The sequence below is a fragment of the Schistocerca cancellata genome, chromosome 5 (genome assembly GCF_023864275.1).
Source record: "Schistocerca cancellata isolate TAMUIC-IGC-003103 chromosome 5, iqSchCanc2.1, whole genome shotgun sequence".
Classification (NCBI taxonomy): domain Eukaryota; kingdom Metazoa; phylum Arthropoda; class Insecta; order Orthoptera; family Acrididae; genus Schistocerca; species Schistocerca cancellata.
Genome location: NC_064630.1, coordinates 125,934,172 through 125,955,549, shown reverse-complemented (window position 1 = coordinate 125,955,549; position 21,378 = coordinate 125,934,172). Strand labels below are relative to the sequence as shown.

General features: G+C 40.4%; 1 protein-coding gene across 7 annotated transcripts in view; it reads left to right on the top strand.

Moving 5' to 3' along the window:
• Nucleotides 1–21,378, top strand: part of LOC126187795 (glycerol kinase) — a 228,508-nt gene that overhangs the window by 37,485 nt on the left and 169,645 nt on the right. For 3 of the 7 annotated variants that reach the window (XM_049929072.1, XM_049929073.1, XM_049929074.1), the window contains exon 2: nucleotides 20,815–20,891. In XM_049929072.1, the coding sequence (XP_049785029.1) occupies nucleotides 20,815–20,891 (77 nt within the window). Of the gene's footprint in view, nucleotides 1–18,883; nucleotides 19,032–19,146; nucleotides 19,169–19,333; nucleotides 19,469–20,814; nucleotides 20,892–21,378 lie in introns of those variants that run through there. The other 4 variants (XM_049929075.1, XM_049929070.1, XM_049929076.1 and 1 more) reach the window with 4 other exon arrangements.

Sequence of the window (21,378 nt, the reverse complement as noted above, 5' to 3'; positions counted from 1 at the left end):
TGAGCAAATGGACCTGCTTGCACTGGTTCAGGGGCAAAGTTCTCTCACATTGCAAACACGTCACGTTATTGGATGAAATGGTCCAGTTGGCACTGTAGCCACTGTACAGAGGACCTTTCAAAGTCCTGTGTGTGACATTCTAATTAATGATAAATCAACAAATGCTTCAATTAACCACACGAAACCAGGCTGGTTTCTCCTGGAGAACATTGTTCCAAATGACAATAACAACGATGGTTACAACCAGCCACTATCCAGTGCATAGGCAGCCAACTCCCAACGCAACACACCCTGTTATCATTAGGCTCGCTCTCAGAACTTCAAACCAGATGACATTACTGTCAGACTCATTGATAATGACCTGTGCCAAATTGCCTGCAATGACGACAAGCTCACGCGGTGTTGCATGAATGCAATGGTTAGACTTTGGCACTTTGGACATATTGATAGTGACACGCATCGCTGGCCAGGGAGCAGAGGAACATCTGTGGGGAGTTACAAACAGCAATGTCTTCAGAGTCATGATACGATGTAGATGAGCAGATGTAGTTACAAAAAACCAACTAATAGAAAAACCTAACCTATCTTAAACCCAATGATATATATATATATATATATATGGTTATAATAGAAGGAAACATTCCGCGTAGGAAAAATATACCTAAAAACAAAGATGATGTGACTTACCAAATGAAAGTGCTGGCAGGTCGACAGACACACAAACGAACACAAACATACACACAAAATTCAAGCTTTCGCAACAAACTGTTGCCTCATCAGGAAAGAGGGAAGGAGAGGGAAAGACGAAAGGATGTGGGTTTTAAGGGAGAGGGTAAGGAGTCATTCCAGTCCCGGGAGCGGAAAGACTTACCTTAGGGGGAAAAAGGGACGGGTATACACTTGCACACACACACATATCCATCCACACATATACAGACACAAGCAGACATATTTATAATATATATATATAAAAGCGCTGGCAGGTCGATAGACACACAAACAAACACAAACATACACACAAAATTCTAGCTTTCGCAACCAACGGTTGCCTCGTCAGGAAAGAGGGAAGGAGAGGGAAAGACAAAAGGATTAGGGTTTTAATGGAGAGGGCAAGGAGTCATTCCAATCCTGGGAACGGAAAGACTCACCTTAGGGGGAAAAAAGGACAGGTATACACTCGCACACACACACATATCCATCCGCATATACACAGACACATATGCGGATGGATATGTGTGTGTGTGTGCGAGTGTATACCTGTCCTTTTTTCCCCCTAAGGTAAGTCTTTCCGCTCCCGGGATTGGAATGACTCCTTACCCTCTCCATTAAAACCCTAATCCTTTTGTCTTTCCCTCTCCTTCCCTCTTTCCTGACGAGGCAACCGTTGGTTGCGAGAGCTAGAATTTTGTGTGTATGTTTGTGTTTGTTTGTGTTTCTATCGACCTGCCAGCACTTTTGTTTGGTAAGTTTCATCATCTTTCTTTTTAGATATATTTTTCCTACGTGGAATGTTTCCCTCTATTTTTTATATATATATATATATATATATTAAAAAATAGAGGGAAACATTCCACGTGGGAAAAATATATCTAAAAACAAAGATGATGTGACTTACCAAACGAAAGCGCTGGCAGGTCGATAGACACACAAACATACACACAAAATTCAAGCTTTTGCAACCAACGGTTGCTTCACCAGGAAAGAGGGAAAGAGGGAAGGAGAGGGAAAGATGAAAGGTTGTGGGTTTTAAGGGAGAGTGTAAGGAGTCATTCCAATCCCGGGAGCAGAAAGACTTACCTTAGGGGGAAAAAAGGACAGGTATACACTCGCGCGCACACACACCCTTATCCTACCGCACATACACAGACACAAGCAGACATTTGTAAAGGCAAAGAGTTTCGGTAGAGATGTCAGTCGAGGCAGAAGTACAGAGGCAAAGATGTTGTTGAAAGACAGGTGAGGTATGAGCGGCGGCAACTTGAAATTAGCGGAGGTTGAGGCCTGGCGGATAACGAGAAGAGAGGATATACTGAAGAGCAAGTTCCCATCTCCAGAGTTCTGACAGGTTGGTGTTAGTGGGAAGTATCCAGATAACCCAGACGGTGTAACACTGTGCCAAGATGTACTGGCCGTGCACCAAGGCATGTTTAGTCACAGGGTGATCCTCATTACCAACAAACACTGTCTGCCTGTGTCCATTCATGCGAATGGACAGTTTGTTGCTGGTCATTCCCACATAGAAAGCTAACTGTCCATTCACATGAATGGACGCAGGCAGACAGTGTTTGTTGGTAATGAGGATCACTACCGGTTGAGATCTCATAATGTACTTAAGTCATTCAAGCTTAGCTCAAGAAAAGAGTTAGCAATTCCAAAGGAGCTAACTTAACCCAAACATGGTGCAAGGTATCAGTATGAGGTGGAATCCCATCCTTTATGTGGTAGAGCACCTGTTGAAACAAGACCAGACTATGTCGCTGATTGCAATATGCATACTAATTTGATATCTCATCAGTGGTGTTTGATGGAACAATGCATTAAGCCTTTAAAGTCCTTTGCAGAAATTACAAAAATAAATTCTGATCTCTCCTGTATATCTGAAGTAATACCACATGTTGTAGCATTAAATAACAGTTTAAATAAGGACAAAACAGCACCAAGATCCCTTGAGTTACCACACGATGGCCTCGTTGAAAGTTGGATTAGAAATCTGTTTCTTCTCCTTAAATGAAGATCCAAATTATTGGATTATAACATGTCTAGACCTAAGACTTGGAGGTTGCTAATGATGAAAGAGCTTAGCAGAAGTTCCTTTTCATATTTTGCAAAGAATCTTCCAATGCCTGCTAAAAGAAGTAGAAGAGATGAATCTGAATCAACTTTTACTTGTGAAGGTCGCGACATGATCTGGGATTGCTTTAACAAGGTGGCAAATGAAAATTGGAATAACAGTCAGTGTGAGAATCAAGAAACGTTTGCAATTGTGGCAAGGGTGACTGTCATTTGAAGACAGTTCAGATCGAAAGGAATCTCAAGCCTTATATTTGGTGATCACCTAATGTTATTCTGTTTGAAACTGTAACTCAGTTCTGGTGAGATTGCACATCAGCATTCTCATCTGAAGATGACAGCCAGTTGGTCCATTGAAATATTATGTCAAGATGACTAAATTATCCAGCTACATACCTGAAAAGAGTATCAAGCAAGAACTTATTGGCTTTGTTCACAAAACACTTGACAGGAAATACTCAGTAATTGGTGTGTTCCGCAACCTATCAAAAGCTTTTGATTTAGTTAACCACAAGATTCATTTTGAAAAGCTAAAATTCTTGGGTATGGGTGGCACAAAATTCAATATATAAAATCTTACTTAGTGAACAGGTATCAAAAAATAGAAATATTAGATGAGGAGAGTAATAAATATTAGAGATGAAACAGATATCTGGCAACTATCTGGTTTCTGGACTACACAGCCTAATTTTACCCAGTTGGATACCAATTAGTAGGTCAACATGTGGTGGATACAAGAGTTCAATAAATTATGAAAAGTTCATAAAATTAACATGTGCAATGCTCCAAACACAAATAAAATCACAGTATGTTCAAATCAAAACACCATTTATTAACATTTTGACAAAATAATAAATTATTACTCATACTGAAGTAGAGGCAAATTATGGTGAATGAATACAAATTTCTCTGCATTAAGAGGTGATAGCCAATTTCGCCTGTGTTCATAAACAAGGCCAGTTTTGGAGGAAACTCACAATATACAATGTTGCAAGGTGTTGAAAGAGAACTGTGATAAACTTTGCCAAATTCAGGCACTGTGTTGCATTAAAACCCTCTGAGCAAGTCTTGGAAGACCCAACAGTATCAACTGATGACCAAGTCATCCTCAACCAGCTAGCATCACTGGATGCGCATGTGAACCAGTAGCACACTTGTGGAAGAAATAAGCAGAATGATATACCGCTAGCAGAACACTAATTAAAAGAAACCGCTGTACTTAATGAAGACTGTTGTTGTTGTTGAAATAAGATAAAATTGAATTCCACATCTTACTTAAAGGGAAATTCTTATCCCTATTAATAATATTATCAAATAATCAAAATTCAGTAGATTTCCTTAGAACACATTCCTGGTAGCAAGAAGAAGGAATGATCATTTGTGCCACATTACATATCATCTTATGTCCCTCATTAAGACAGTGTTCTGCAATTGCTAATTTCTCTGTAAGTGTGACAGTGGTGTTCTATGCATCGGTCTGGGTAGTTTGGCCAGTATAAGCCATCCCATAGTGTCAAGGAATATTGTATTCTCTGGGTTCCTTCAGCCCCAAGTCATCCTGTACTGATCCAAGAAGGGCTCTTATCTTAGCCAGTGATATACACACATCAAAACAAGTTTGCATCACCTCAGTTCTGAAAGTTCTGGAACCTGTACAGAAAATTGGAATAGAATCAACATAAACGTTATTTCCGCCATTTTTACTGCTCATGAAAACCACACATTGCATGTTGTAGCACCATACAGTGAGACCTTCATAGGTAGTGGTCCAGATTGTTGTACACACAGGTACCTCTAATACCCAGTAACACTTGCTCTTGCATTGATGCATGCCTGTATTCGTCGTGGCATACTATCCACAAGTTCGTCAAGGCACTGTTGGTCCAGATTGTCCCACTCCTCAATGACGATTCGGCGTAGGTGCCTCAGAGTGGTTGGTGGGTCACGTCTTTCATAAACAGCCCTTTTCAATCTATCCCAGGCATGTTCAATAGGGTTCATGTCTGGAGAACATGCTGGCCACTCTAGTCGAGCGATGTCATTATCCTGAAGGAAGTCATTCACAAGATGTGTGTGATGGGGGCACGAATTGTCGTCCATGAAGATGAATGCCTCGTCAATATGCACTCAATAGGATTGCGCTATCGGTCGGAGGATGACATTCACGTATTGTACAGCCATTATGGCGCCTTCCATCACCACCAGTGACATACATTGGCCTCACATAGTGCCCCAAAAACAGCAGGGAACCTCCACCTTGCTGTACTTGCTGAACAGTGTGTATAAGGCATTCAGCTTGACTGGATTGCCTCCAAACATGTCTCTTTGAAGGCATATGCAACACTCATCAGTGAAGAGAATGTGATGCCAATCCTGTGTGGTCCATTCGGAATGTTGTTGGGCCCATCTGTACCATGCTGCATGGTGTCGTGGTTGCAAAGATGGACCTTTCCATGGACATCGGGAGTGAAGTTGCGCATCATGCAGCCTATTGTGCACATTTTGAGTTATAACACAACATCCTGTGGCTGCACAAAAAGCATTATTCAACATGGTGGTGTTGCTGTAAGGGTTCCTCCGAGCCATAATCCATAGGTAGCGGTCATCCACTGCAGTAGTAGCCCTTGGGCAGCCTGAGCGAGGCATGTCATTGATAGTTCCTGTCTCTCTGTATCTCCTCCATGTCCGAACAACATCGCTTTGGTTCACTCAGAGACTCCTGGACACTTCCCTTGTTGAGAGCCCTTCTTGGCCCAAAGTAAAAATGTGGATATGATCGAACCATGGTATTGACCATCTAGGCATGGTTGAACTACAGACAACATGAGCCGTGTATCTCCTTCCTTGTGTAATGACTGGAACTGATCAGCTGTCGGACCCTCTCCATCTAATAGGCACTATTCATGCATGGTTGTTTACATCTTTGGGCAGGTTTAGTGGCATCTCTTAACAGTCAAAGGGACTGTGTCTGTGATACAATATCCACAGTCAATGTCTATCTTCAGGAGTTCTGGGAACCGGGGTGATGCAAAACTTTTTTTGATGTGTGTAAATACACTTTTGATGTCATATCTTCTTAAAATTATTGAAATTTTCCAGGATGTACTTGCAGCAAAGGGTAAAAAAAGTAACAGATTTGGTCAGTATAACCATTGTCGTAACTGCCGTCTGCTTCACGTCTGCTGTGCAGCGAGCTACCGTAATTTAAGTATTAACTGTATTTTTCTTACTTGTCACTTCTTCTTCCATGAACTTTTGCTTTTAGGAAGCTTTAATTGTTGTGTGCTAGTAATAGTGTTCCATAGATTTCGTGTTTGTTTTGAATACAGTCAGAGAGGGTCCCTTTAGTCAACCATAGTGCCAGTAGTGCTAGTGTTTGTTTTCAATACATTCCAGAGACAGGTAGTGCTATTTTCATTGTTTTCTACAAGAAGTGGCTAGCAATCACAGTTTAGTCAACAATCAGCCACCTTTAGTGAATTAGCAGTCTAGTTAAAAGTTGATTAACTCTATACAGTAAATTGATTTCTTAGGATTGATAGGATTTGTGACTGCTGTGTATGGATGCAGGAGGAGCTGGCCACTGCTTGCGAACGGCTGAGCGTGTTGATGGCCGCAGTCAGCTGTCTTCAAGCTGCTGCCTCAGAGTGTAGCGGCAGTGGGGAGTCTGGTGCATCATGTGGTACACCCCAGGTGTTACACGCTTCGCCCATGGTCCCTGCTGTCGAGACATCTTTGCGGGTACCGGGCGCGGTTGGGCCACCCTCTCCCCAAGGGGAGTGGCGGGTTCAGCGGTGTTCGCGGCGCATGAGGCGGAGGGTAAATGTAGAGGCTGGCCGTGTGGCATCGCCCGCTCTGCCTGTGGGTGGACATGTGGCTGCTCCTTCAGCAAGGTCCAAGCAGGCACACGGGGGGAGGGGTTTATTAGTTATTGGGAGCTCCAACGTTAGGCGGATGATGGAGCCCCTTAGGGAAATAGTGGAAAGGTCGGGGAAGAATGCCAGTGTTCACTCTGTCTGCTTGCCAGGGGATCTCATCTGAGATGTGGAGGAGGCCCTGCCGGCGGTGATAGAGAGCACTGGGTGCACCCGACTGCAAATTGTTGCTCATGTCGGCACCAATGACTCCTGCCGTCTGGGTTCAGAGGTCATCCTCAGTTCGTACAGGCGGTTGGCGGAATTGGTAAAGGCAGAAAACCCCGCTCGTGGGGTGGAATCAGAGCTAACTATTTGTAGTATTGTTCCCAGAACCGATCGCGGTCCTCTGGTTTGGAGCCGAGTGGAAGACTTAAACCAGGGGCTCAGACGATTCTGCGGAGATCTGGGGTGCAAATTTCTCGACCTCCGCTATCGGGTGGAGAAATGTAGGGTCCCCCTGAATAGGTCAGGCATGCACTACACGCCGGAAGCGGCTACAAGGGTAGCGGAGTACGTGTGGAGTGCACATGGGGGTTTTTTAGGTTAGAGAATTCCCTCCCTAGGCCCGACGAGATGCCTCCTGAGACGCGGCAAGGTAGGAGTAGGCAAAATGCAACAGGGAATAACAATATTAATGTGCTAATAGTAAACTGCAGGAGCATCTATAGAAAGGTCCCAGAACTGCTCTCATTAATAAATGGTCACAACGCCCATATTGTACTAGGGACAGAAAGTTGGCTGAAACCAGATGTAAACAGTAATGAAATCCTAAAGTCAGATTGGAATGTGTACTGCAGAGACAGGCTGGACAGTGAAGGGGGAGGCATGTTTATAGTGATAAGAAGTGCAATAGTATCGAAAGAAATTGACGGAGATCCGAAATGCGAAATAATTTGGGTGAAGGTCACGGTTAAAGCAGGCTCAGACATGGTAATTGGATGTCTCTATAGGCCCCCTGGCTCAGCAGCTGTTGTGGCTGAGCACCTGAAGGATAATTTGGAAAATATTTCGAGTAGATTTCCCCACCATGTTATGGTTCTGGGTGGAGATTTTAATTTGCTGGATATAGACTGGGGGACTCAAACATTCATAACGGGTGGCAGGGACAAAGAATCCAGTGAAATTTTTTTAAGTGCTTTATCTGAAAACTACCAAACAGAGAACCGACTCATGGCGATAACATATTAGACCTTCTGGTGACAAACAGACCCAAACTATTTGAAAAAGTTAATGCAGAACAGGGGAATCAGCGATCATAAAGCGGTTATGGCATCGATGATTTCAGCCGTAAATAGAAATATTAAAAAAGGTAGGAAGATTTTTCTGTTTAGCAAAAGTGACAAAAAGCAGATTACAGAGTACCTGACGGCTCAACACATAAGTTTTGTCTCAAGTACAGATAGTGTTGAGGATCAGTGGACAAAGTTCAAAACCATCGTACAATATGTGTTAGATGAGTATGTGCCAAGAAAGATCGTAAGAGATGGAAAAGAGCTACCATGGTACAAGAACCGAATTAGAAAAGTGCTGCAGAAGCAAAGGGAACTTCGCAGCAAACATAAACATAGCCAAAGCCTTGCAGACAAACAAAAATTACGCAAAGCGAAATGTAGTGTGAGGAGGGCTATGCGAGAGGCATTCAATGAATTCGAAAGTAAAGTTCTATGTACTGACTTGGCAGAAAATCCTAAGAAATTGTGGTCTTATGTCAAAGCAGTATGTGGATCAAAACAAAATGTCCAGACACTCTGTGACCAAAATGGTACTGAAACAGAGGATGACAGACTAAAGGCCGAAATACTAAATGTATTTTTCCAAAGCTGTTTCACAGAGGAAGACTGAACTGTAGTTCCTTCTCTACATTGTCGTACAGATGAAAAAATGGTAGATATCGAAATAGACGACAGAGGGATAGAGAAACAATTAAAATCGCTCAAAAGAGGAAAGGCCGCTGGACTTGATGGGATACCAGTTCGATTTTACACAGAGTACACAAAGGAACTTGCCCCCCTTCTTGCAGTGGTGTACCGTAGGTCTCTAGAAGGGCGTTGCATTCCAAAGGATTGGAAAAGGGCACAGGTCATCCCCGTTTTCAAGAAGGGACGTCGAACAGATGTGCAGAACTATAGACCTATATCTCTAACGTCGATCAGTTGTAGAGTTTTGGAACGCGTATTATGTTCGAGTATAATGACTTTTCTGGAGTCTAGAAATCTACTCTGTAGGAATCAGCATAGGTTTCGAAAAAGACGGTCGTGTGAAACCCAGCTCGCGCTATTCGTCCACGAGACTCAGAGGGCCATAGGCACGGGTTCACAGGTAGATGCCATGTTTCTTGACTTTCGCAAGGCGTTCGATACAGTTCCCCACAGTCGTTTAATGAACAAAGTAAGAGCATATGAACTATCAGACCAATTGTGTGATTGCATTGAAGAGTTCCTAGATAACAGAATGCATCATGTCATTCTCAATGGAGAGAAGTCATCCGCAGTAAGAGTGATTTCAGGTGTGCCACAGGGGAGTGTCATAGGACCGTTTCTATTCACAATATACATAAATGACCTTGTGGATGACATCGGAAGTTCACTGAGGCTTTTTGCAGATGATGCTGTGGTGTATTGAGAGGTTGTAACAATGAAAAATTGTACTGAAATGCAGGAGGATCTGCAGCGAATTGACGCATGGTGCAGGAAATGGCAATTGAATCTCAATGTAGACAAGTGTAATGTGCTGCGAATACATAGAAAGATAGATCCCTTATCATTTACCTACAAAATAGCAGGTCAGCAACTGGAAGCAGTTAATTCCATAAATTATCTGGGAGTACCCATTAGGAGTGATTTAGAATGGAATGATCATATAAAGTTGATCGTCGGTGAAGCAGATGCCAGACTGAGATTCATTGGAAGAATCCTAAGGAAATGCAATCCAAAAACAAAGGAAGTAGGTTACAGTACACTTGTTTGCCCACTGCTTAAATACTGCTCAGCAGTGTGGGATCTGTACCAGATAGGGTTGATAGAAGAGATAGAGAAGATCCAATGGAGAGCAGCGAGCTTCGTTACAGGATCATTTAGTAATCACGAAAGCGTTACGGAGATGATAGATAAACTCCAGTGGAAGACTCTGCAGGAGAGACGCTCAGTAGCTTGGTACGGGCTTTTGTTAAAGTTTCGAGAACATACCTTCACCGAAGAGTCAAGCAGTATATTGCTCCCTCCTACGTATATCTCGCGAAGAGACCATGAGGATAAAATCAGAGAGATTAGAGCCCACACAGAAGCATACCGACAAGCCTTCTTTCCATGAACAGTACGAGACTGGAATAGAAGGGAGAACCGATAGAGGTACTCAGGGTACCCTCTGCCACACACCGTCCGGTGGCTTGCGGAGTATGGATATAGATGTAGATGTAGATTCTGCTCAAAAACAGCTTTAAGATGGTCCAATTTCTGTATTGAATTTTCTGTTTTGTAAATAGCATAGGCTCTCCTCACCAAAGTCTGCAAGACCACAGTTGCTTTGGTGTGGTGGATGACAGCTAGTTGCATGAAGATAACAATCAGTAAGCATACGTTTATGATATACACTATGTCACCATGCCCCAAAATCCCACCGTCATTTCTGTGAACCAAAATATCAAGATGAGGCAGTTTTCCAGCCTTTTCATCTTCCATCGTAAATTTGACAGTAGGATTAATAGGGATAAGATTTTCCCTTTAACTAAGAAGTGGAATCCAATTGTATCTGATATTCAACAACAATGGTCTTTGTTTTGATCAGCAGCTTCTTTTAATTAGTACTGTCCGCATGAATGGCCACCAACAAACTGTGACCAAGAAACAGCTGGACCACCCAGCTGCTGAGCATGCTGCCCGACACAATGTCCTTCATACAATGTAGGCTTTCACGGCCGGTGTTGTCTTCAATTAAAACTTCCGGGCTGAGAGGCTGTGGTCGATGTATATAGGAAATTTTATACATCGACCACGGCCTCTCAGCCCGGAAGTTTTAACTGAAGACAGTGTTCTTCATTTCAATGACTGCTTCATAGCCTCTCATTTGGATCCTTCCTACCAACACCAACTTTTCTGAATTGCGTGGGTGGGGACTCTCCCTGCAATATATCCCACCTTCCCGTAAACCTCCTGGCATCGGTCTTCATCAGTCATCGTTCTTTACCCACCTGTTCCCATTCCAGCACTACACAGCCCTCTGTTCTAACAATGCACCCACAGTTTTTTTTACTTCTTTTCCACTGCCCTGCCCCCGTTCTTTCCATCTAGCCTCCACACTGCATCTAGCTGCCCTACTCTCTCTTCACCTCGTCCCTCTATGCTGCTACAAGCAGCACTTTACTTCCTTCCCCCTTCCCCTCTCCACCCCAGACTCCTCCATGCTCCCATAATCCAGACTACTTCTCCCATCATGCACTGCTGCTTGCAGTCTGGCCTCAGCAGCTAGAGACTGTGGTCATGTGTGTGCGAGTTGCATTTACATGTTTATATGGTTTTTTGTCTAGTTCTGATGAAGGCCTTTTTAGCCATAGCTTTTGTTTGACAGTCTTTTGTTGTGCCTATCTGTACTCAGCATCACCACTATATGGCGAGTAGCACTCTATCCTTTTCATAATATTGTCAGAATATGTTCAAATTGTTTTGATATTAATGCTATTATACTAACAGGTCAGTAGTTTTCATTTTATATTGAATCACCTTTTTTGTACATGGTAACCAGCAGCAATTTTAAACTCTCATGATACAATCCTCATGCGATGGCTTCACCAATCATGTCAGTCAGAGGGTTAACAATCAATTTAGAAGATAGTTATATAATATTATTTGGAATACCATAGCTGCCCTTGGTCTTGATGTACTCAACTTATTTATGATTTTTGTTATTCCTTTCTCACTTGCTGGAAACAGGTATATGGAATTTCTTAGTGGGCATCTTTCCTGTAGTAAAACATTTATAGCACTTTTTGGAGTTGGCATATCCTTTGTTATAAGAGGTGATCAAAAGTTTTCAGTCGAAGGAAGAGTCACTGTGAGCATTGAGGCAATCATCCTACTGATGCACCAGATCAAGATACCCAGATGGTAAAATATCAAGTACTGCTGTATGAAGAAGTCTGTAACTGCCTGCTGCACATCGTCATCTGACAGGACTAGTCGACCCTCTGACACCTTTTTTAAATGACTGAACGTGTGATAATCACATGGGGAGAGATCAGGTGTGTAGGGCGGATGCTGTTTTGTGTCCCAGTGCTGAGAGTTCAGCCTACCTAATCGACCAGCATTTTGTGTCAAATCGCGACCAGCACAGAATTTTGTGCACTATTGCACAATGGTGGTTTCCGAAAGACAAGCTGCCCCATAGACATTCTTCATTGTCTGATGGATGCCTACTGGTGTTTGTCCTCCAGCATCCAATCAAAGAATAACAGTAAGTTTGCCCTGTTGAGGTGTATTTGGTAATAAGATTGCATGTTTCCGCATTTACCGCACAGACGCCAGATAGATACAAATGCTATGCTAATCCGTTGCCTACATGTGGGTGGTTATATATCTTCATTGGAGTTGTGCTACGTTGCTTTTATGCTGCAGCACTTCTCTCAAATGGAACTTTTTGATTGCCCCATATAGATTTTTGCATATGTTTATGAAATAGTCATTAAATGGTTTAGCTGTAGTTCCTGGGTTTCTTTGTAAAGAATTATTTCAGCTAATTTCCTTGTGGCTTTGGTCTGTTCTATTTCTGAATTTATTATCAATCACACTGTTTTTGCCTTATCGTCTGAATTGATAATGACCTGTTCTATATCCATTTCTTTGCAAATTTTAAGACTTTGATGTAGACTTTTTTTTATATATATTCCTTGCAGTACCATTGAAAGTATAAGCAATTGGTTTTATATGTACTGATTCTGGGTAGTGCTTTAAACCTTTTGCTTGAAACAATGCTGCCCTGCTCTTTGTTATCCATTTGTTTTGTCTTTCTCCATTTGTTTCGCATATATTTTTGATGGAGAATGGCTCCTTAAAATATTCAGAATATCTAGTTATGAGGAAACTAAAATTGTTTACACTGCAGTTGTCACTTGGGATATCAGTGTAGCCTTCATCAGTCAGATTATGGTTGAAGGTACTTATGTTACTATTATGCATTGCTTTGTGTTTACTGTAGTGCTTCCTAGGCTTCAAATTTTATTCTACAGAGGGTACCTCTTCTCTGTGATTAGACTGATAATTCTCAGTTATCTACATGTATGTTGGTGACAATATAGTCTATAGGAGTAGCACTGTTTGTAGCTATTCTAGTACAGTCATTGACTGTGTTATGTGAATTCTATGAGGTTGTGGGAACAAGAGACTGACCAGTGAAGTTTATTCCTTAGAAAAGTATCTGACAGTGAAGTGTTCTGTTCTGTTGACGTCCATTGTGGATCTGCCTATACTTTTTACAGTATTTATATTGCATCATGCAACTACTGTTTCTAGTTCATTCCATTCAAGAAACTGAAGAAATTAAACAGACAATATGTTATTAAATTTAATGCTCATCAATATTATTTCAACATGTCAATATTACAAACTTGAAAAACAGGAAGTGGCAATTTTGTGAATAAAAGGATGTGGCAATTTTGTTTTGTAACAAATGTTATTCCTGCCAAGATAGGTGATGTGGTGAAGTAAGGTACTGTATGGTACTGTAGTGCTGTTGTATAGTGATGTCGAAGATGTGGATATTCACCTGGCAATGAACAGTGATGGGTTATACAAAATATGAACAGAACACATTCAGCATTTGATAATGAGCTGGACTTCCAATTGTAATCCAAGTAAATAAATGTCTCTAAGTATATGTGTGTCTGATTTCTGACCTACAAGGTCGTTAGTGAGTAAAGATCCTCTTAAATTTGGAAATCTTACTCTGTATAATCAATATTACAATTAGCACATTGTATTGTGTTGTAACTATCTTTGCAACTGCTAGCCTTATTTAGCACAAAAGTTAGTTTTTCAAAAATGTCTTAAGTGCTACTATCAGGTGAACAGCACACATTAATGATGATGTATCTTGCAATATTAATTATAGTTTCAATTGACGAATGCTTGAAATCTCTTTCAGTATATACAGCTACTACGATTTTTATAATCTGACCAACAAAAGTGTGATTCCAATGAAAAGTTTTGCGTGTTACACAGAAGCCATGGTTCAGTCGCCACGGTTCAGTAAAACACACCGTTGTTGGACTATCCACAGCACCCAATAGTGCGTGTAGGATTAAAACTTTACACCTTAAAGACTGAATATTTTGCTGCATGACTGATAGTTCTTTTTTAGTGGTTTTGACTTTGACATGCTTGTCCATAAAAATAAATCATTGCTTTTGATACTTACTTTCTTGTTTCTGACCGACGTATGAGTACCAGCAGTATCCTTCCTCTTGCCTGCAGTGGTGGCTGTGACCACAATTTTAGTGCTGTCAAGGTAGCCGCTGGTAGCTGCAGGGACCTGTGAAGTTGCTGTTGCAGTGTGAACCAATTCAGCTATGTCATTTATTTTACCTGCTTCTGTATTGGCTACACAATTGATTTTTTTTCTGATTTCTTCATTCAAACAAACTTAGATCATATCTCATATATATGGGGATACTAGATACTACCAACCGAGTGAGGTGGCGCAGTGTTTCAGGTGCGTTGACCTATACACATTGTGTCGTTATTACAGTTAATAAAATATACGTGCTTCCCGCACCAGCTATTCTACTAGACCTACTTCTTCTTAATGAAACATAAGAGTGTCGTAATTGTATTTTGTTTTATCAGAGGCATAGCGCTGCAGTTCTGTGCCATAGGCTTTATTTATTTGTCAGAGATTAATTATTTAATTAAGATTTCGCGTTTCCGAGGAAACTCACGCACGGCATGCAAATGTGCCTTTATATTGCCCCCTTTATATTGCCCCCCTTTTGCGAGGCAAAAGGACACACCTGCAGGCGAGCGATTCACCTAAAGGCACAAGAGAATCTAAGTTATCTACAACTATTTACATGACATACATTATACAGTATATTATATACAAAATTTGAATGACGCGTGTGCACCGTAAACGTTTTTATGTTGGCAAAATAGAGTGTGCAGATGCACAGAAGCATCTATGTGACTCCGGCACTGCCATTATATCGTAAATTTAGATCACGCGGAACAGTATTACAGTTCATATTGTTCGTGTGCACGCGCGTTTCTTAGTCGTTGCACAAAGAAAATATTCCACCAAGATTACATATGAAGAGTACATTCTATGAGAGGTAACTAAATTTTAAAATTACAATATTTGTTATAATGCAATACAACTTTAGATTGTTGAATATTCTTAGTTACATGATATTGCATTGAAATGCTTCAAAGAAAAATGTCTTTTTGTTTCAGGTGCGTTGACCTATACACATCGTTTTTCAAATGCTTCAGTGTCCGTAACTTCTGCAGAGCGATGTGTGTACAGTCATCATTCTTGTAATACAGCTTTACAAGCAGTGTGTGATCCAGTATTGAGACAGTCATGGCGAACGTCACAGACGCAAAAGGAGGAAGAGCCGTGTACCCAGTGTATTTATACCAACTTCATTGGGTTGTGCACATGACAGATGTTTCATTTACATATTCTGACACACACAGCACCATCTATTGATCAATTTCCACACTTTTTCTTTTCTTCTGCCATATGTTTTCCCCCTTCTCTGATAATATTCCGTTGTAATTTGACATTGTTCTGACCAGTAGTGTTATATCTACAGCGTTTTGTAAGTTTAACTTTAATTATAACCATCTGTATAATGATGTAATGATAGTAGTACAAGGGCATGCTGAAATGTAATGCCTCAACTTGTAAAGCTTTTTAAATAAAACATGCTTTATTAACATTCCACATCTTCATTTCTCAACATAGTCACCCAGATGATGAACATGTTTCTCCCAGTGAGAAACCAGTTTGTTGATACCATCATAGTAGAATGTTGGACTTTACCAATGGAGCCACAACCTCACCTCTACTTGCACCGCTTCATTGCTATCAAAGTGAAGTCCTCAAAGGTGTTCTCTATCTTTTGGAAACACATGAAAATCAGGTGGTGCCAAGTCAGGACTGTATGGAGGATGATTGATGACAGTGAACCCAAGGCCTCAGATTATTGGATGTGTCACAGCATTCGTGTTTGGTCGGGCATTGTCATGCCGAAGGGGATGATGCTCCATGTGTGGATGAACTCTCCTGTGTGGTTAGAATCTCGATTACAGCATGCTGTTTCTCACACACAAATGTTTTTACATTACACACTGCCATGTTATGCACTACATTCAGAGCCCTCTAGCAGCAGAGGATTGCAACTTGGGTCAGCAGTGTGAGAAACTTGACAAAGTAATATGCATGACGTGTACCACCTCAGCTGATATTGAGAACAGAATAAAATATTTGGGGGCACCACTTTTCAGCACACCCTCATAGTTAATGTTGATCAAACAGTCCAAGGGTGGACTGCCTGTTTTTATTGTCCAATGGGCAAAATATTTCAGTGATTAGGCATTATTACAGTAAATAAAATATACGTGCTTCCCGCACCAGCTATTCTACACTTGACTCGCATTCGGGAGGACGACAGTTCAATCCCGCGTCCGGCCATCCGGATTTAGGTTTTCCGTGATTTCCCTAAATTGCTCCAGGCAAATGCCAGGATGGTTCATTTCAAAGGGCACGGCCAACTTCCTTCCCCATCCTTCCCTAATCCGATGAGACCAATGACCTCGCTGTCTGGTCTCTTTCCCCAAACAACCCAACCCAGCTCTACTAGATACTACCACATCTGCATGCTTTAGCATACATGACTAAGCCCTGTAGGCTTTTCTTCATTATGGGATGTACAGAAAACAATGTGTGAATGAATGGCTAGAATAAGATAACTTCTTTAGGAGTAAAGGAGACCACTCACAAAAGAAAGCTTGCTAGCTTTCAAGTGAAAGTGCACATTCGTTTTCTCTCTCTCTCTCTCTCTCTCTCTCTCTCTCTCTCTCTCTCTCTCTCTCTCTCTCTCTCTCTATGCCCCTACAACATGGCATCAGCTGATGCACAAAGCCAGTGCTGCAGTATGGCTGATAGACTAGGTTGGAGTTGGGGATGTATCAGGTGAGGTGGGTAGAGGGAGAGAGAGGTGCAGGCAGAAAGAGGAGCTGGGGGTGGGTGGCTAGTGGCTCAGAGGGAGGTAGCCAGTCTGCTGGCTAGGAATGCAGGAGGCAAGAGGCAAGTGCACAAGCTAGGCATATGATGCATGGGTATAGGAGCCGGTGGAGAGTGGTGCACACTGGAGGTGAAGTAGGGACATGAATTTGGAAGGAATGATAATATAGAGAGAGGGGAAACTGTGGGGAGGTTGTGACAACATTGGGTTACCAGAATTTGTTGCCAGGACAGCTGGTTGGAAGCCATACTGACTCAAAAGTGGACTAGTGTTTCCAGCAAAGTTGATATATGACATGACTACTTTCACGAGTGCTGCACCCCCTGATAGGATAGGATAAGCGTGTAACAGGACTGGAGCAGGAAGCGCCAGCTGGATAGATTTGGGAACCTGACCGATCCACCTATACAGCACTTCCTACTTTACGCTTCCTACTCCGTTCCTGTTCAAAGTGTCATTTTTTTTCTTCAATATATGTTTATTAAGTGCTATTGTGTTCTCAGTACTCTATTACATGTCCCTAGGCTTGATCCATGTGCCTAACACAGAGAAAGTCTTTCAAATATATGTTAGTAAATGTTGCGTGGTCTTTGTGCCAAGCTATGCTTCCCTGTGGAGTTCTGTAATTTAAAATAAATGAGAATCAGTTTTTGTTGACAACAGTTCTACTTGTTAAAAACCTAATGCTGTGTTTCTATGCTTACGTTATCACAAGTAAAATGTAGAGCCTCAGTATTAATGGCACTTGAAACAAACATTTGATTTTGTTGAAAACTGACATAATTGAGACCATGGGTACCGTATATAAAAACACATATTGATGCTTGTAAAGAAGAAAACAGCAGTCAGCCAGTGTTTACTATTTATTTATGCAAATAGCACTGTTACTGTTTTCGAACTGATTGCTGTTCACATTTATATTACATTTGTTGTTGTTAATGTTAACTGTTGGAAGGAGAAAACTGGTAGCAACTAATGCCAACAGCAAAGAAATGTAATACATACATGAATACCCATCTGAGGATGAACCTATCATTTCTAAATAGAACAACAAGCAAAAAGTCAAACACCATGAAACCCATCCATAGAAAATATTTGATTTTTTTTTTTTCCATTAGAGATGATAGTGCAAAAAGTAGGGTAAGTGATCGAACAAAAAATGATGTGTTCTATGTAACTTATTTTAGATTGCTCCATTAGAATGTTCAATCACTGTACAGTAAATGTAATGAGACAGAAATAATGTTAAATGATCTGAATGATATTTCTGCCCTATGCTTTATCTAACACTGGATTAAACAAGATGTGTGAAGAGTTGATGTACCTCTGCAAGCACGTATTGCACAAAAATATTTATTCATGGGGACACCTGTGTGTGTGTTAAAAAAATGTTGAATTCAACATTGTAACTAAATGTCACAATCTGTTCAGTAAAAATGATTATAGAAGTCGCTATAGTTGAATCACCAAGGCAAAATACAATTATTATTTGTGTGTACAGGTGACCAGATGGAGACAAAAAAGTGTTTTCTAATCGCACAGAGAAATATTTTCTTCCAAGAATAATGGCAAAACAAAAATGCTAGAAATCACATAGTTTGTAATTCATGTCATATAGCTTATAACAGAAAAATGTATTTCTGTCTACTTCTTGTGGACAATGGTATTTGAATGGAAAGATTTTTTTATGTTTTACATCTGTCAGCCTTGCCGTACCTACTCTATCCCTCACTCATTCTTTGCTGATGCTCAGTCATGTTTAATGTGTTTGTTTATTATACGATCTCATCAATTTCACCTTAAAATGTTTTGTAACACTTTTTGCTGTCTATCCCTCATTCATTGTCATAGGTGAACACTTAATCAGCAGAACCAGTCTAATAACATACAAGTTATCTCTTGGCAAATGCCAAGGTTATAGGTCATACTGATAAAAGTACATGTTTACATTTGCTCTCAGCTGAGACACAAGTGAGACATTCTTGATTTTCATGAGTTACTTCTGTTATATTTTTAATCTCTTCAGGGAACCTTAAAAATGACAAGTTTCGTAAAACACATGTGGGAATATTTAAAAGGGAAGCAACAAGGTAGAGAGCATGTTTCACTTGCACCTTGTGTGCTAGTATTTTGACAACAGATATATGTCTGGCCATGCCATTTTGACAAAAGTACACAACTGGTCTTGCTACATTCTCATGCATCTGTTGGCACAAATTTCAAGAATGTATATATCTGTCTCAGTATCTCCTATGTTTGTTGAAAATATATATTTTCTGAGTAATGCTCTCACATACCACAAAGCTTAATTTTATAGCTCTTATCAAGCAAAAAAATCCAAGAAAAAGTAAATAACTTGAATATAAAAGTATAAAAAACACTGCAGTACTTTTCAGGATAATGAAATAACAGGTTAATAAGCTTGACTTGCAATCACATTGAACTACGAAAGTAATGATAGAAATTTAGCACCTGTCATTTTGTGTATACATGTGTGTAGAGGTGCAGACAGATTGCTGGTTTTGTTGTGAGTAGAATTGTGGCATATTAACAGATATAGCCAAATTTAGTTTATACTATGTTCATGTCTTTTCTTTCATTAAAGCAGTGGTGAATTTCTTTCAAAACTAGTAATTAGATTGAGATATTAATTTACAACATAAAAATACAGTAATTATGTAGAAGGTTTCACTTCCTAAATATATGTGTTGTTGATTTTTCCTCATACATTGAGAAGGGAAGCATTTTCAGTGTGTAACAGCTCTAGACTCTGATTTTGAGGAAACACTAAAATCTTTATGAAAAACAGATTTCCTTGTTGTGCTCTGGCTATCAGAGTTGGTCGGAAAAAAAAAAAAAAGAAAGAAATTCTGTTGGCAGCACCAAACAAACTTAGTGAGTCCATATACTGGTATATTATTGTAAACATTAAAAACTCTCTCTAAGGAGCCCCTTCAGTACATTTTGTTACTTACTCTCTAGATTACAGTCTCTAAGGAAACACAGGTAACACAATAACAAATTTTTATGTCTGTAAAAGTTGTCAGTGTTAGGTCAGTGGGTGAAAGGGGGTGGCATTTTCAGTCTATTTCAGTATATCGTTTATCTTACTATCCAGGTAGTTTAAGTGTGGAGCATGGTTATCATTCAGTTCCATTTGATGTGTAATCTCTTCTCTAGAATTCCTTTCTTAGTGGCATACCAATTTTTTTTTCATATCTTTAGATTTCTGCGTTTGCAGTAAAGCTGGTGTTATTATTTTCTCATGAGATTTTGACTGCTTGCTTAGCTCTCTTCCTCACATGTGTCAAGCACAGCTTTCGGGTACTTCCTGTGTTGGTGCCAACCAGCTTTGAATGGGATAAGCTGTGTGCTACCTTTTATAACAGTGGCTGTACTGACAGTAAAGTTCTATTGCAAATCTGTTTCAATAAGTTTTTGTATTGGGTGGACATTGTCCCAATAAAGAGAGCACTTAGAGAGCATACTATTAATTGAATACCATTGTAAATGCTGGGAAACAATCACATACATAAAAGGTGGTCCACAGTCTGTCTAGTTCACAGTTTGGTTGGAGTCCAGCCAATGAGCATATGAGATTTGTACTCACACATGAAGAGGACTTTTAGGCAAGCTTAAAAAAAAAAAAATTGTTAGTATCATCATTGACTGCAACATCAGAAATTGGGGTAATAAAGAAGCATGATAGCGCACATTTTTTGCAACTGAAGTAATAACTTGATAACTTGTGCTCTGCTCTAAAATAAAATTACCAATTAAAACTTTTATGAGGCTGCAGTTTTTGACATTACTCTTTTCCAGATAGTATTGCAGGGCTATACACATTAATGAAAGTCTCAATTTTTGTTTCAGGCAGTATGGGTAGAACGGGAAGATTAGGTCCTTTAGTTGGAGCAATTGATGAAGGAACAAGCAGCGCAAGATTCTTGGTGAGTAATATTGTTTAATGCTTACATCTGAGTGAAAGCCTTGAGAATAAGTGTTTAGTACTCCAGTTCACTTTACTGCTGCCGAAGATGTAAATGAAAGTCATTTCAGTACATTTACTAAAGAAAAGAAACAATGTCAGATAATACAGAGTGATTATAATTAAAGTTAAACTTTCAAACCGCTGTAGAAATAACACCACTGGTCAAAATGATGTCAAATTGTAACGGAATATTATCGGAGAAGGGGGGAAATATATGGCAGAAGAAAAATAAGTAGTTACAAAATGTAGCAATAGATGGCACTGTAAGAATCATAATTTAATAGTGGTCGACTAAAAATGACAAGTGAATCATACAACAATGCCTAAGGTGTATGTTTGATGTTAAACAAACTGTACTACTCAGTGTGAATGTGTTACATGTGTGATACTGTTAGTTACATAAGCCCATCCACCACGGCAATGCATATCACATTGGGTGGGAAAAA